This window comes from Lathamus discolor, chromosome 2 (assembly GCF_037157495.1).
Source record: "Lathamus discolor isolate bLatDis1 chromosome 2, bLatDis1.hap1, whole genome shotgun sequence".
In the NCBI taxonomy this organism is placed as follows: domain Eukaryota; kingdom Metazoa; phylum Chordata; class Aves; order Psittaciformes; family Psittacidae; genus Lathamus; species Lathamus discolor.
The window spans coordinates 37,682,210-37,696,448 of NC_088885.1; the positions used below are offsets into that span (position 1 = coordinate 37,682,210).

Sequence of the window (14,239 nt, forward strand, 5' to 3'; positions counted from 1 at the left end):
TTAAGAAAACAGAAAAATCTAAAACCAAAAAAGATCCTTGGTTCTAAAAAGATCTTATTAGCATATTGAAAAAGTTAATGTTCTGGTACTAAATGCAACATGGCTCAGGACATGAGAAGCAATCTCCTTTCCTTTCAAAACATTCAGAGATCAGCATAGCTAAGAAGTTTACTTCCAACTCATTTTGTTTCCCTTTAATAGAAAGCAAGAGAAACCTACACAGAACTTCACATAAATTAGAAAGAAGAGTGATTTTTTTAATTGCAGTTTAGGGGAAATATCTCCTCACAGCACAAGACGGCACTGTTGTGCAACAGAGCTAAGGTATGCAATGCTTTTTTTGCCTTGGTTTTGGTGATAAGATCTGACCTCAGACCTTTGATGTCCCTGATCCTTATAGCACAATCTATGAGACTCCCATTAATGACAGCGGCAGAGAAGGTTAGGGACCACTTAGCGAACTAATCATGCATGGGTCCCTAAGAACAGCTCAGATGCATCTGAGGGTACTGAAGGAGCTGGCTGATGTTACTACAACTAGGATCTATCTAACCAAGTTTAAAAGTTTATAGCAATTGGTTGAAGTTTCTTATGACTAGAATAAGGTAAATGTCACACCCATCTTCAAGAAGGCCAGGGGGAGGATGTTGAGAACTCAGGAGTCAATACTGTTTAATGAGCTGGACGTGACAATGGCTGCTTTCTCTGTAAGTCTATAGACAACTAGTTGGCAAGAATGGTTGATACACTGGACTGCAGAGCTGCTATTCAAAGCTACTTTGACAGGCTGGAAACAGAAACTTCACAAAGTTTGACAAAGGCAAATGCAAAGACCTGCATCAGGGACAGAAGAAGCCCATTCAATGGCAGAGGCCAATATGGACTGGCTAGAAAGCAGCTTTGCAGAAAATAACTTGGAGGTGCAGGTGGATGAAGAGCTGAACAGGAGTGAGCAGTTTGCTGCCCAGCAAAGGGCAGCTGCCTACTGGATTGTACCAGTGAGACTGGCTGGCAATTCTTTACCTTTATGTGACACCCCTAAGATCACCTCTCACAGTTTTGGGTTCCCCATTACAAGGAAAGCATTGACATTGTGGAGGGAGTCCACAATTACTGGGGGGGGGTGGGGTGGTTGTGGTGTGGGTGAATCACATGACATACAAGGAGAAGATGAAAGACCTTGGTTTCTTCAGCCTTAAGAAGAGACTTAAGGGAGCAGGAGAAATCTTATTGCTGCCTCATGGGAGGAGATAAAGAAAACTAACCCAAGTCTTTTCAGAGGAACACAATGATAGGACGAGAAACAATGGACACAAGTTGCAAAGCAGCAAAATCCATTTAGATAGAGGGAATTACTATTTCTTTAACCAAAACTGTAGTCCAACACTGGAATAGGCTACCCACAGAGGTTGTGGAGTCTCCATCCTTGGAGACCAAACAACCTGATCTAGGCCCAAGCAACCTGATCTGTTTGGATCTGCTTTTAGCAGGAGGCTGGTCAAAAGACCTCCAGAGGCCCCCTGATCTAAATTATTCTGTTACTACCACTGGTGACTACAATAATGAATGATAACATTCTAGATCTGATAAGCTTCATCTGCACTAATGTGGACAGTCTACATCACTGGGACTTGGAGAGAGATCAAAGTCTTATGAGATGGGTAGTGAAGTGTCCTCAAGCATACAACTCTAACAAGTATTTATTGCTGTTGTTCCAAACATGCCACTATTCAAAAAGTCCAGTATCACAAGGGAGCAAGAAGCCAGGAGACTCACTTCTGGCCTTCTCATTGCCAGAGTGGTATACCTGTTTACAAACTCATCTGACCTCAAAATCTTCCTTCAAAACCATTTTCAGTGAGTTCAGAAGCCCTGCCAAGTACTACTTGATCCTGCACATATTCTCTAAGACCTAAGGTATATAATATCACTTTCCTCTGAAATATTTGTAAACCTCTTTTAAACCAAGAGTAAGTAAATGGTAAAAGCCTTTTTTTCTATAAAACATTTCACATAACATAAAGAGACCAAGATCTAAATATCACTTGAGTAGCAGAGAAATAAATATACTTCTCCACACTGATCTAGATCAGCAGTCTAAGATGCTTTAAAAAAAAAAACCCAAAACCTAAACTAGAGAAGTCGTTCATCTACTTGTCCATGTGTACACCTGGAACACAGCAGAGAATGTGAAAAAAAAAACAAAACAAAGGACAGCCAACCCTGATGCATTTGCAATTAGAGAAAAGAGGAAGCCATTTAAGAATAATAAAGTGGTTTAGCTGCCTAAAGCTTGAGAGAAAGACTTCAATAAAGGCTTCTGGTTTATGCCAATAAAAGAGAAAATCTTGCAACACTGCTAACAAACTGGCTAAACTTCTTGTGACAGTAAAATAATCACAAAGGATGCCACTCTAAGTACACAACTTACAACAAGGACAGGCTTCCATGCTTGCAAAACACATCACACCAGAGAAACGTTATGCAAGACTGCAAGGTGCTGAGGATTAAAATCTTGGACATGAAAACAAAAAAAGAAAACAACCCTGAAGCAGCTTCGTTTGCTTCCTTTTAATGTAATTAAGACTCAACACACAGAACAATGGGTTTGGTCAGCAGGGAACCAAGGAACTCCCAGGATATTGCAGCAATGAACTTCAAGTTAACATTAGAATCGACCTCACTCCAATTCTAAGAGTTCGAGGTTACTTGGTTATTGCTTGCAAACAGTCTTCCTGTATTAGTATTCATACCACACGATTTATTCGTGCCACGTGCTTTACAGAAACACAGTATCACAACATGTGGTGAGATCAGAAATTACTTAAGATCTCCCTACATATTTTCAAGAGTTCCTTGTGCTGTGCCCATTCAAAGCAATGGGGGTGGCACAGAGAAGCCTAAAGGGACAACACAAAGTCTACCAGTACGTTTATGAGCCAGAGCATATTTTTTTCCCCCCTAAAATTACGTGGTAGCCCCAATGTACTTGACAAATCTTACAGGATGAATACTACTACTGGTAGAACAATGTAACTTTCTTCACATTAATCTGATAAAGCAAATATAATAATTACTTCAACGTGCTTAATGGTCCATAAATTTTCTTATCATCATGTTACAAACTTCAGTTCTCAGGCTCAGATTTCTCTCAAGATAAAAGCTGTATGTTAAAAAGCCAGCATGTCATATTATTCACTATTTGTTCAGAATGTGGTAGTCAAAAGCACGTAGACAATGCTATTTTATGACAAAGTTCACAAAGGTTGTATATCCCCCTCACATAATTTTGCATTCTTATTTAGAGTGGAGGCCTTTCAGATAGCGAGAAGTGTCTGTATCTCCATGTTAGAGATTACCTCATTTCATGCAAGATGACATGCTGGTGCTTTTTTGCCCAAGTGAGACTCTGGTTAGCACAGCAGGTTACAACTTCCCTCCTCCTGCTGATGCTCACCATGAGATAGCATGATGCTGTACAAGTTACTGAAATTGCGCTACACCAAGTGATATGGTGGCTAAACTAAAGGCAATTCAGTAAACAAAATCTATTTAAAAGCATTACAACTGCAGATTAAGATTTCCTGATACAAAGTTGTCACTAGCCTGAGTTCTAATTGCTGGAAAAGAAAGACAAAACACCTCCTCCTCTGCTTTTCTCACAGTGTACTATGGTGGTAATGATGACTCTCCAACTGACTTCATACCATTTGCAAACATCAGGTCTTACCTTGCTTCTGTCTATTCAGGACAGTAACTATCTGCTTAATTCTCACATGTTAAGGCAGAACTACCAACTAGCTTTTACAAAAAAAGCAATGCACAAATTAAAATTAAATTAGAAAGCAAGCACAAATTAAAACAGAACCAGGCTCTCACTTTTGAAGGCTGTTGAATTTTAATCTCCTGGGAGTCAGACGCAGAATCTGATTTGGTGCCTCCAGAATTTGGTTTCTCCTTTTTTCTCTTCTGCTTCTTTTTCTTCTTCTTCGCTCCCAAATCCCCTCCAGGACTTCTGCCAGAGATTCAGAGAATGAGCAATGAGAAGAATCAATACCACTGAGCTTAAAAATTCAAAGAAGCTAAATATGGGAAAAACAACATTTTAATATGAAAAATCTAACAGCAGTCTGAATGTGGAAAAAAGGCAGGAGAAAGGGAGGAAAGGGGGAACTGACAGCATTGCCGAAAAACTTCCTGCAAGTACTTTCTAATTGGTTTTATATTCAGACCCCAGCACAACGGGGCATTTTGACACACTAGTGTCAAATTGTGACACTATATGACAGCCAGTGCTCTTCTCCAGGCTATTACCCAGCAGAAAAGTGAAAACAACCAAATGCAACAGAGTTTAGAGCACTCAGGAAAGTGCAGAACTGAAGAAAATAACCTCCAGTAACTATTAGTGGCCCGATATTTTTCCCCCTTCATACTCACAAGGCACATCTGAATTTGAGAACAATCCAAATAAAGCTATCCTGTTTTCAGGGAATATTGTTTGGAACTGTTTGTATGTAGTGATGAAAGTCTTACTTTAATTAAAGAAAAAAGAACAAAAACCAAAACAACCAAAACCCAACAAAACAGCAAAACCAACCAAAACAAAACACGAAAGTATACACTGCACATGCATTTTCTGCCATATTTTCACTATTGATAATACAACTCCTTTCTTCTTTAAGAAGATTCTAATTTGACAAATAATCAGGATATAGAATCAAGATTAGATTTAGAATTTGCAAGTGTGGGAGGTGTTGGCAACTCTAAGACGGAAGGCAAATAAGGAGGCAATGAGTCAGTTAACACTGAATCCTCTTCAAGAGGTTAATCTCCCAGCAAAACCATGTATACACAATGGAGCTCAAGACAGATACCGGGGTTTGGATGTTTTTTACTGGAACAGAAAAAACAATTGTTTATTTTAATTTGGGGAGAGAGGAATCAGATATGAAACTAAAAGAAAGAGAAATTAGAAGAACATAACTAATTATTTAGTTATTAAGACCAACATGTTTAAGGGTCATGTTATTCACTGTAATATGCTCACTTTCAAGATTTGCCCCTCTTTAACACCTGTAACTTGTCAGAGCTGAACCAGTCAAGAAAACATTCTATGTCCAATTGGGAGGCCAAAAGCCTGCAATTAATCAAACACACAACTAAACAAAGACTCATTTAGTGAGATGATTACTGTTGTCTAGAACAGCCTTTAGTGAAAGATCAACCCTTAACATTCATGGTGAGGCTGGGTGAAGGTAGGCTCCCAGAAAGAAGGAAGACGGTTGTAAGTGCAGAACCCTCTGGGATTGCACCAAGAGGTTACTCAATGGACAAAAGGGTAGCAGACCAAACACACAGAGGAGAAAGAAGGAGTAAGTCTGCAGAAACAAAAGATTAAGTTGTGTGAGGCAGGGAGGAAATTTTCTGTTGCAGGATGAAGACACTGTCTGATCACCTAGCCGATTCTATTAAGAATTTCTATACTCTCAGTTTAAAATAACCAAATTTAAATCTATTTGAAGGCCTTTACACCAAGCTGTCATTTTGTACAGAATTTAAACACAGAAGAGACCCGAAGGCCTGACAAGAGGTTATAAATATAAGAGAGTAAAAAACCAAACATATACAAGACCTAGGGCTTTACCACCTCTAGCAAAACTGAGATAAAACTACTGGGGAAAGTGATTTCACCTTTGCTAAGATTCACCTAATGAGGTACTCTTCTACTTTCTTGAACTGTCACAAACTTTCATCTTTTCCTTTAATATCTCACATACAGTAAACAAATGATGCCACTGTGTCCTTGAGCTGACTCCCAAGGGCTTCTGTGTTGAACATAAGACTACTAGGAGTTTCAGCAAACATCATTCTTGAACGGACACCCTCAGCAGGTGCCGAGTCCTGAGTAGCACTGGTACAGCTCACTTGTCTTCCTGCCTTTCAGCATGAGCCAGTCCTACTTAACACTGCAGTGGAATTCTGTTCACTGGGATTACCTGAGGGTCAATGTTTTATTTAGTTTGGTGAAATAATGAACAATGGTACTCAAAAATGTTTGGCAGCTATGAAGAAGCATCAGCTTTGCCAAGCTTTACTAATGTTATCTCCAGTTAAACTGTACCTTTACCAGAATAATCTTAGTTTGTTCTTTGACCAGCTCTTTTTCATATAGAAATGAATATTTTTTAGCTGGGAAGGAGGGAAGACAGGACTAAATTGCTATAAAATATACATGGTTTTTAAAACTACTGATTTCTTTTAAAATCTTCTTGAATTCCCAGTCCTTGGCTTATGACTTTCAGGTTTAGAGTTTTCACACAGCCTCTTGCAAAATAAATACCAGTATCTTTGTGTAACAGGTTATCCAGCAACTGTTCAGAGTAGTGATTTATGCACACTGTCCTGCTCGGGTCAGTCTTCTTTACTGTTGCAGTCCACAGAATATAAAATGAGGATTTAAAGAGAGATCCACCCGTCCTTCAACTATTTAGGCACGCCTGCAACCCAGAGATTTGGCAGCAGGCCGCACGCAGAAACTTCCACTGAGTAAACAGGTTTGTCCAACACAAGTTACAATCAGAGATACCAAGCAAACTAGGGCAAAAGCAAAACCAAAACATCACATGATTTTTCATCCTCCTCTCGCACTGCCTTGAAAAAACACAAAACTGGGAGTGGGAATGGCTGCGAAGGGAGGAACTTTGTTGCTCAACTTGTAGTAACTACACTGAACATGAAGGCACAAAGGATATGAAAAGGTAACAAGATTAAAAGCAAAAGCTCCCATTAAAAGCTTTTCTCTTAATTAAACATACTTGTGTGCTGACTAAGACCTGAGTTCTCCTTTGTCTGGTCCAATACACCTGTGTGATGACACCTTGAAATGTATCTCATTCTTAGAAATTTGGGGGGGGGGGGAAGGGGCAGTTTCCCACTTCTATCAAAGCTGACCCTTAAGTGTGGAATCTCTTTTGCTGACCTACCCTCCTACTGTTAAGGTGACACAACTCAGAACACAGGTTCCACGTGGGAAGCAGGAAAAGGATATGTAACTCAGGGTGACACCACATCTAGCTGTCGGGACAGGAAACGTAACCTTTTAATGCATCAGTTCAACACATCTGCCCCAGCCCACCACGTAGAGCATAGCTGGTTGTATTAAGAAAAATATTCAACATTAGACTTGGCCAAGATTTTGACTGTGTCAGTCTAGTAGAGACACGCTTTTATACCAGGGGCACTTTACTGACAGGAGGGCAAGCCTATGCACTGAGGCTGAGGTTTACCTAAGTGTGGACTGAAGTATTTTTAACTGCATCCACAATGACAGTTTTGTCAGGCTGATGAATAAGAAAGAAGTGAGGCCAGCACAAAAGTGGTATATAAATAAAAATTCAGCTGAGGCAAAAGAAGAGTCAAAAGACCTCGTTCTGCCCCAGAAAGATTTACCCTTGCCACAGAAACAGGCTGAGGATATGACTCTGAGACAGTCACTTAGGCCCACAGTTTCAAGATTTTGTCTGCAAGTTAACAAATGCAAGCCCATGATCCCACCCACATACCTTTCCACTTATGTACACACATCTGGTGTTTTGCATGAATGTGAAAAAAAGACTTTTGCTTCTCCCTGCATGTGTTGGGTTTTGGGGGGTTTGTGCATGTGGGTTTTTGTTAACTGAAAAATGGGGATACTTAACTGCATTTGGGGAGAGGTGTGGCAAAGGCAGAGAAACTTTGTGCAGCTCTGACCAAAACCATGAAAAGCTGAGACAGAAGAATCAGGGGGAGCATGACAGTTACTCAGGTGGTCAAACTGCTTTGGCTCCCTTTGTTTTGATTTGAGGTTATCTTTTCCCACTGAGTATTTGTCACGGTTATTTTAATTGCCTTTTTCAGTGCTAAATTCTTCTTTAACAGAAACAGCTTTTTGTAGTATCAACATCTGTTTTAAATTACCTTGAATGGGAATTTTAAGGCAGCAATTTCTCAAATTTAAAACCAAACACGCACTTCAGATGTTTATTTTTAAGCTGCAAAGGCCTAGGCCTGTGTGTGGTTTTTACCTTCACAGTGTTTTGTTTCTCTCTGTGAGGTTGCAAAACTACATTTCTGAAGATCTATAGATATTTTTGATCACAGAAATCAGATCTCATGTATATGGGCAAGACTCCAAAAAATTTCCAAGTAGTATTACTTATATTAGGACTGTCCGTGGTTCATAAAGAAAATGGAGGCTTAGATGTAAAGGACTTGCCCATTGCTGTATTAGACCACCACCACTTCAAGAAAGAAGGTCCTGACCAGAAGGGCTTATGTCCTTCAAATTCCACTTACAAACAAATTACCATTAGTAAAAAACTCTCTGGACAAAGACTTCATGTGCATACATTTCTGTACTTGGAAATGCAAGTTTTTTGAGCATGAAAACGTAGCAGCAATGCCTTAAAACCTAACCCAACAGATAATCTGCATAAACCCAACAGCTCTGCATGTTTCCTCTGCCTCCCCCTTCAAGTCTGCACTCTAAGATGCAAATCTCACCTGCTAAAACCAAGCACTGTCTCCAGTACCTTAATATATATATATATATAGGTATTTTATATATATATATTTATCTAAAAGTAGCACTGGTTATAAAGTTTCCATTTAACAATAATCAAAGGGCTATACTATTGAAACATTCAAAGTAAATAATTTGTGAGGTTTGGGGGGAGTTGTTTAAAGGTCATACTTTTTTCCTCATCTGTTTACTAAATGTTCTGTGCCCAAAGCTTTCTACCATAGAGCATAAGGAGCTATTGAGAATGAGCTACAAGATCTTAAAAAGCTAGTCTCAGCAGGGTAGATTCAGGTGCAATAAATACATTTTTCTACATACAAACTAACAAAGCTATTTTGTAAACAACACTTTATTATGAAACCGAACAAGTACAGCATAATGCATCTAGCAGGAGCAAGCTGCAGACACAGAATAGGAGAACAGCAATGACTCACACAACATACATAATCCTGCATCTAAAAACCAGGAGCAGAATCAGAGGACAAAGACATTTGCACAGTTGAGAGCTGTAAAATGGTATTTTCTGCAGCAGACATTCAGTGCTCAAGCACATTAAAAAAAAAGCGATGGTTTTTTTAACAGTAAAACATACATATAAGAAATCACGTTTTTTCAGTAAGTATTATAAGGACTTATTTTCAAATGTCAAGAAACAGCTTGAAAGTAATTTCATTTACAAAGCAATTCTACTAGAGACTGACATGCAACACACACTCTACCTCCTTCTAAAAAAGTGAAGGTTAAAATAGCATGAGATTAAATACTGATAGGCAGCAATAGAGACCATTCAGAATTTAGCAAGCCCATTCACACACTCATCATCTCAAGTAGTGAGACCACTCATAGATTGTTTAGGTACATACAAACTAATCTAAAAGCTCAAAGCAAACTTTAAAGTTACCACAAAAAATAATATACTATAATAGAGAGAAAACAGGGAATAATTAGGCTCCTACTACCATGGGTTAATCTCCCAGATCAAAAGTAGATCTTTGTGTTTGCTGTAGTGTTTTTCTTTTCATTTGATGGAATTTGTTTGAAAGCTTCAGCCTGCGGACAAACAGTAGCAAATGAGATTCTCAAAGATTACAGGAAAATAAAGTAATTCAAAACTCAATATTAGACTTCATGAGAAGTCTACAATACTGTACAGAAGACACAATATCAGAATGCATCAGAAACATGATAGAAAACGGATACTAACACTTAAGAGGTTTTTTCTACTAGAATGATCTACCAGTAATTTAATTAAACATCATACAACTTGGAAGCATTCACTTTCTTATTCTAAGATGAATAAAGCAGCTTCTTTGAAATACTTGTGGGATATTCACTGAAAGACACTGGGGATATTCAACAAGGCCAAGTTTTGGGCAGAACAGCATACAGCCCACAGCTGCAGCAGTTGTCCTTCACAGACCCAGGCTGGCGTAGAGCAGCAAGCCGTGATTCAGAACACACCAAAGTTCAATTCTTTGTTCTCCGGCTGCTTCTTACACACTGTTCTCCTGCACTCGCTGCCACAGCAGCCCAACTGCGTAGCTGCAAGCCTAGCTACACTGCAGAGGGTAACTACAGCTCAGTCACACGCACAAACAGAAGAGGAAACTGAATAAGGTACGAATGAATTCTAGGCAGGCGTCAGCCAGCTATCAAATAATCTCTCCTGGCATGTCAGGTTGGCTCTTAGGAAGAGCAGTAGTCATTCTCTGCTGTTAGTGGCGCTATTTTTGCATATTTGGGAATCATCGACTGGGGCATGTTTACACAAACAAATGTAACAAAGGCTCCAAGATAATTAAACACTACTTTGTCCCTTTTCAATATGCCAGACTTATATTACTATAATTGACACGACTGTCTCAGTGTGCATGCCATGAATTCACTGACAGAGCAGCAACCATCAAACTTTTCCCCTTTCCTGCCGTTTAGACAAGTCAGTCCTCCTAAGTGGCCTCCTAGATTTCTCTTGCCACATTTAAGATGCAGAGCTGCTTGTTGTCAACCAAATCCTATGGGCAGGAGATGACGAACAGTGTACATCCGCAAACATCAATCACCTACAGAAATGCTCTCAACCCGATCAATTAGAAATTAACGAGGAAGATCTCTGTGTAGCAGCGTATAGATTAACCTAGTTCTATTTTCGGTTACTCCAGCCACTCCTGGTTGCAACAACAAAGCGCTTTCTCTGCAATCACGTCTGATAACCCCGCAAAAAAGTACATTTTACTGAAGTCAGTTTTTAAAATATGTTCCTTGCCAACGTGCCCAGCAAGCCAGACCCTTGGCACCTTGTGCCTGGACAGAACCACGCTGCGCGCAGCCCAACAGGGCCCGGCTGCAGGGAGCCGCATTTGTACTGGCTGCCTCTCCTGTCAGCTCCCCAAGCAACTGGAGACAGCACCTGATCCGCAGCGTGGGAAGATTTAAGACACAAGATTAGCGGAGAAGGAACTACAACCATAACAACAGTGCCTGCTCCAGCTAATGCCCTGGTAAAACACGAGCTCTGCTCTCTACAGCAGGCGGATTTAGAGGTAATGTTTCCTTTTCGGACAATAGGTGATGTTGAAGAGGAGCGTCTGCAGGACAGATCGACAGAGATGACGCCTGGACAGGTCCCCAGGGCGGGACGGGAGCGCGCGGGTGGGTGTCAGGGGGCACAGGGGAGCGTGAGGCCTGACCGGAGGGGCCCGCTCAGCTGGAACCGACCGAAACAAGGAAGGCAGCACGGGGGCATTTCCCAGGGCGCCGTGGCCCATCACGGGGCTCTCTCCAACGGCCAGAATTCCCAAGAAACGCCCCCAGATCCCGAGAAAGCACAGATAACAGAATTTACCCTCCCTTTTAAGGCTCGCTTTTAAGACCGGTATCCAGAGAAAAAACGCCAGCCCCGCCGCCCTCCTCTCTTCAGGCCGGGGGCCCGGCCCCCCGCCTCTCCCTTCGGTCCCGGCGGGGCGCGGGGAGCGGAGCCGTGCAGCACAGCGGGGCGACAGGGCCCTCCCTGCCTCGCCCGCATTCTGCCAGCCGCAGCGGAGAGCGGGCCGGGAGGGGGACGCGCGGTGCCGCCGGAGGGGCCCCTCGCCCGCGGGCCGTACACGCGCAGGCGCCGCGGAGGAGCGCCAGGCCGGGCCGCGCCGCGCCATGCAGGCCGCCCGCCGGCTGACAGCAGCGCGCCTCGCATGCCCTGCGCTCCCCTGCCCGCCCTCGCCAGGTGGCAACGAAAGCCCGGCCCGGCCCGGTCTGCTCTGCCGCGCACAGTACCCGCGGCGGCACGTCCAGCTCTACTGCTGCCGCAGCAGCAGACACGGGGGCTGCCCCTCCGGGCTGTGCCCGACCGGCCGTCCCGCGGCGCGCCCCTACCCCTTGGCGTGCTCGGTCTCCTCCTCATTGTCGCCGTCTATGCCGCAGGTGTCCTGGTCATCCAGCTCCAGGCTCTGCTGGCTGGCCGCAGACTCGCTGTCCTCCGCCATCACGGGGGAAGGAGGGAGGGGACGGGGCGGGGGAGCCTATGAAAAGAACCGGGGCGCACGGGCAGATGCAGTCCGGAGGAGCTCCCTCTAGCTGCTGTCCTTCCCCGCGCTGCCAGAGGAGGCGGAGGCGGAGGCCGCCGGGGCTGCCCAGCCGCTCCCCACCGCCCCGCGGGGGACCGGGGCGGGGCCGGGCGGTACTGTGCTGTGGGGGGTGCGGTGTCCTGCCCTGCCTGTCCCATCCCAGCAGTGCCGCCCCTCTGCCCGGCACCTGCCTGAGCCGCTGGTGGTCGACATCTGATCCGCCCTCCCGCCTCCGGGGGTCCCAGGTGTCCGCACGGAGGCGGCGCGGCCCCCGCTGTCGGCGAGGCCCGAGGGCAGGCCCGGCGGGGGCCGTCAAAGCGCGGCCGGGGCCTGCAGCGGGCGAGGGCCCGCTCGGTGGGGCTGCAGCTGCCGGCCTTCGCAGCGCCGGAGCTCGTTTAGCTGGCTCCCGGCGTTTCCCTCTCAAACCGTAGCAACTTCGATGCCGAAGTTGCCGCTGGTAGACGCTGCTGAGGCGGCCGTGGCCGGCGGCTGTCGCAAGAGTTGTTTTCCCGAAGCTTTGTGGTTTTGCAAACTCCATGCTAGAAAAAAAACCTGGAGTTGAATGGTAGTGATTTGAACCCAGGAAAACAAAGGGAAACTTCTATTAATTATGTGAACTTTAGTGATTCCCAGGGTCATACCAAGAATTATGGGTGAGATTCACTGTGTGGTTTAGTAGTGCTGCCCAACAACACATTAAAACTAGGAATAGTCTGCATCAGTTGTGATGTCTCCTTATCCCCACTGCTCTCTTTAAAGTATGCAATGTGAGGAAGATACTGCTTCCTCCCATTTAGATGTAAGGCAGTGTAAGATTTTGCTCTATCAGATGTTGCAGGTGAGATGTCAAGTAAAAGATCTTGCCCTGCAAAAGACAGCTAGATGTCCCTTCAGCTGTGTCCCTTGCAGTCAAATTCTGAACCTTTACATGCTGAGCACCAGCCCTGGGCCACTGTGTGCCCACTGTGCTTGGTCCTTTACAATATGTGAGTTACCACAGGAACTTGTAATTCAAATGCTTTAAAATCCCTGAAGAGTCAAAGGCAGACAATGTAATGATAAAACATCCAAGGCACAATTCTAAACTACCTCCCAACTTCTCTAAGTTGTAACATACAGAAAGTGCTGTCCTTGAGCTAGCAAATAATTACTGAGTATTTGTTTTGTCAGGCAGATGAAGTTGTGGAAGCCCCTCCTGCTTTGTTGTGAAAGATCAGAAAGAAGGACAATTCTGAATGGGTAATGGAGTACAGGTTTGTTAGCTGTATGATCTATCATGGTACACTCAGATGTCTTGTACTACGCCTGACTTCCATCATCTGACAGGTATTTTCTGTCTTAACTGTTTTGAAATAGTAGTTGCAGTGACTGGAAAAATCAAAGGTACTAAATCAACAGGGCTAGAAAAGAGTCAACCAGAACATTCCAAATAAATAAACCATGACATAACACATTGTTGTGGTTTAAACCCAGCTGGTAACTAAGTACCATACAGCCGCCCGCTGATCCCTTGGGCGGGATGGGGAGGAGAATCAGAAGAATGTAAAACCCGTGGGTTGAGATAAGAACAGTTCAACACTAAAATAAAATACAGTGATAATAGAATTACCAGCAATAACAATACTGATAATAATAGGAATCAACAAAAAAGGATAAATGAAAGCTCAGAAAACAAGTGATGCACAATGCAAGTGCTCACCACCTGCTACTGACCAATACCCAGCCCAACCCAAGCAGCAATCAGTCCCTTCCAGGTAACTCCCCCCTGTTTACATACGGGGCTGTGGTATGGAATACCCCTGTTGTGGTTTAAACAAAGTCAGCCATAAATCACGCAGTCACTCTCTCAGTCCCCCCCCTTCTTGCCCTCCCCCTACTCCCGGAGGAATGGAGAGAATTGAAAAGAATGCAACTTCCACGGGCTGAGATAAGAACGGTTTAGTAACTAAGGTATAACACAAATCACTGCTGCTACCACCAATGGTAATAATGATAAGGGAAATAGCAAGGGAAAATACACCACCTCAGCACCAGCCGACCGAGCACCGACTGATACCTACTCCAACCCCGCAGTGGCTTAGCCCTTCCGGGTAACTCTCAGTTACATCCTGGGCATGACGGG

The 14,239-nt window shown here is 43.6% G+C and overlaps 1 protein-coding gene across 3 annotated transcripts in view; it reads right to left on the minus strand.

The window, feature by feature from the left end:
* Positions 1-12,364, minus strand: part of NMT2 (N-myristoyltransferase 2) — a 32,865-nt gene extending 20,501 nt beyond the window's left edge. The window contains exons 1-2 of one of the 3 annotated variants that reach the window (XM_065666466.1): positions 11,927-12,364; positions 3,880-4,015 (exon numbers count right to left, since the gene is read on the minus strand). In XM_065666466.1, the coding sequence (XP_065522538.1) occupies positions 3,880-4,015; positions 11,927-12,036 (246 nt within the window). In that variant the 5' untranslated portion in view covers positions 12,037-12,364. The remainder of the gene's footprint in view (positions 1-3,879; positions 4,016-11,926) is intronic. The other 2 variants (XM_065666467.1, XM_065666465.1) reach the window with 2 other exon arrangements.
* Between the last annotated feature and the right edge of the window lie 1,875 nt (positions 12,365-14,239).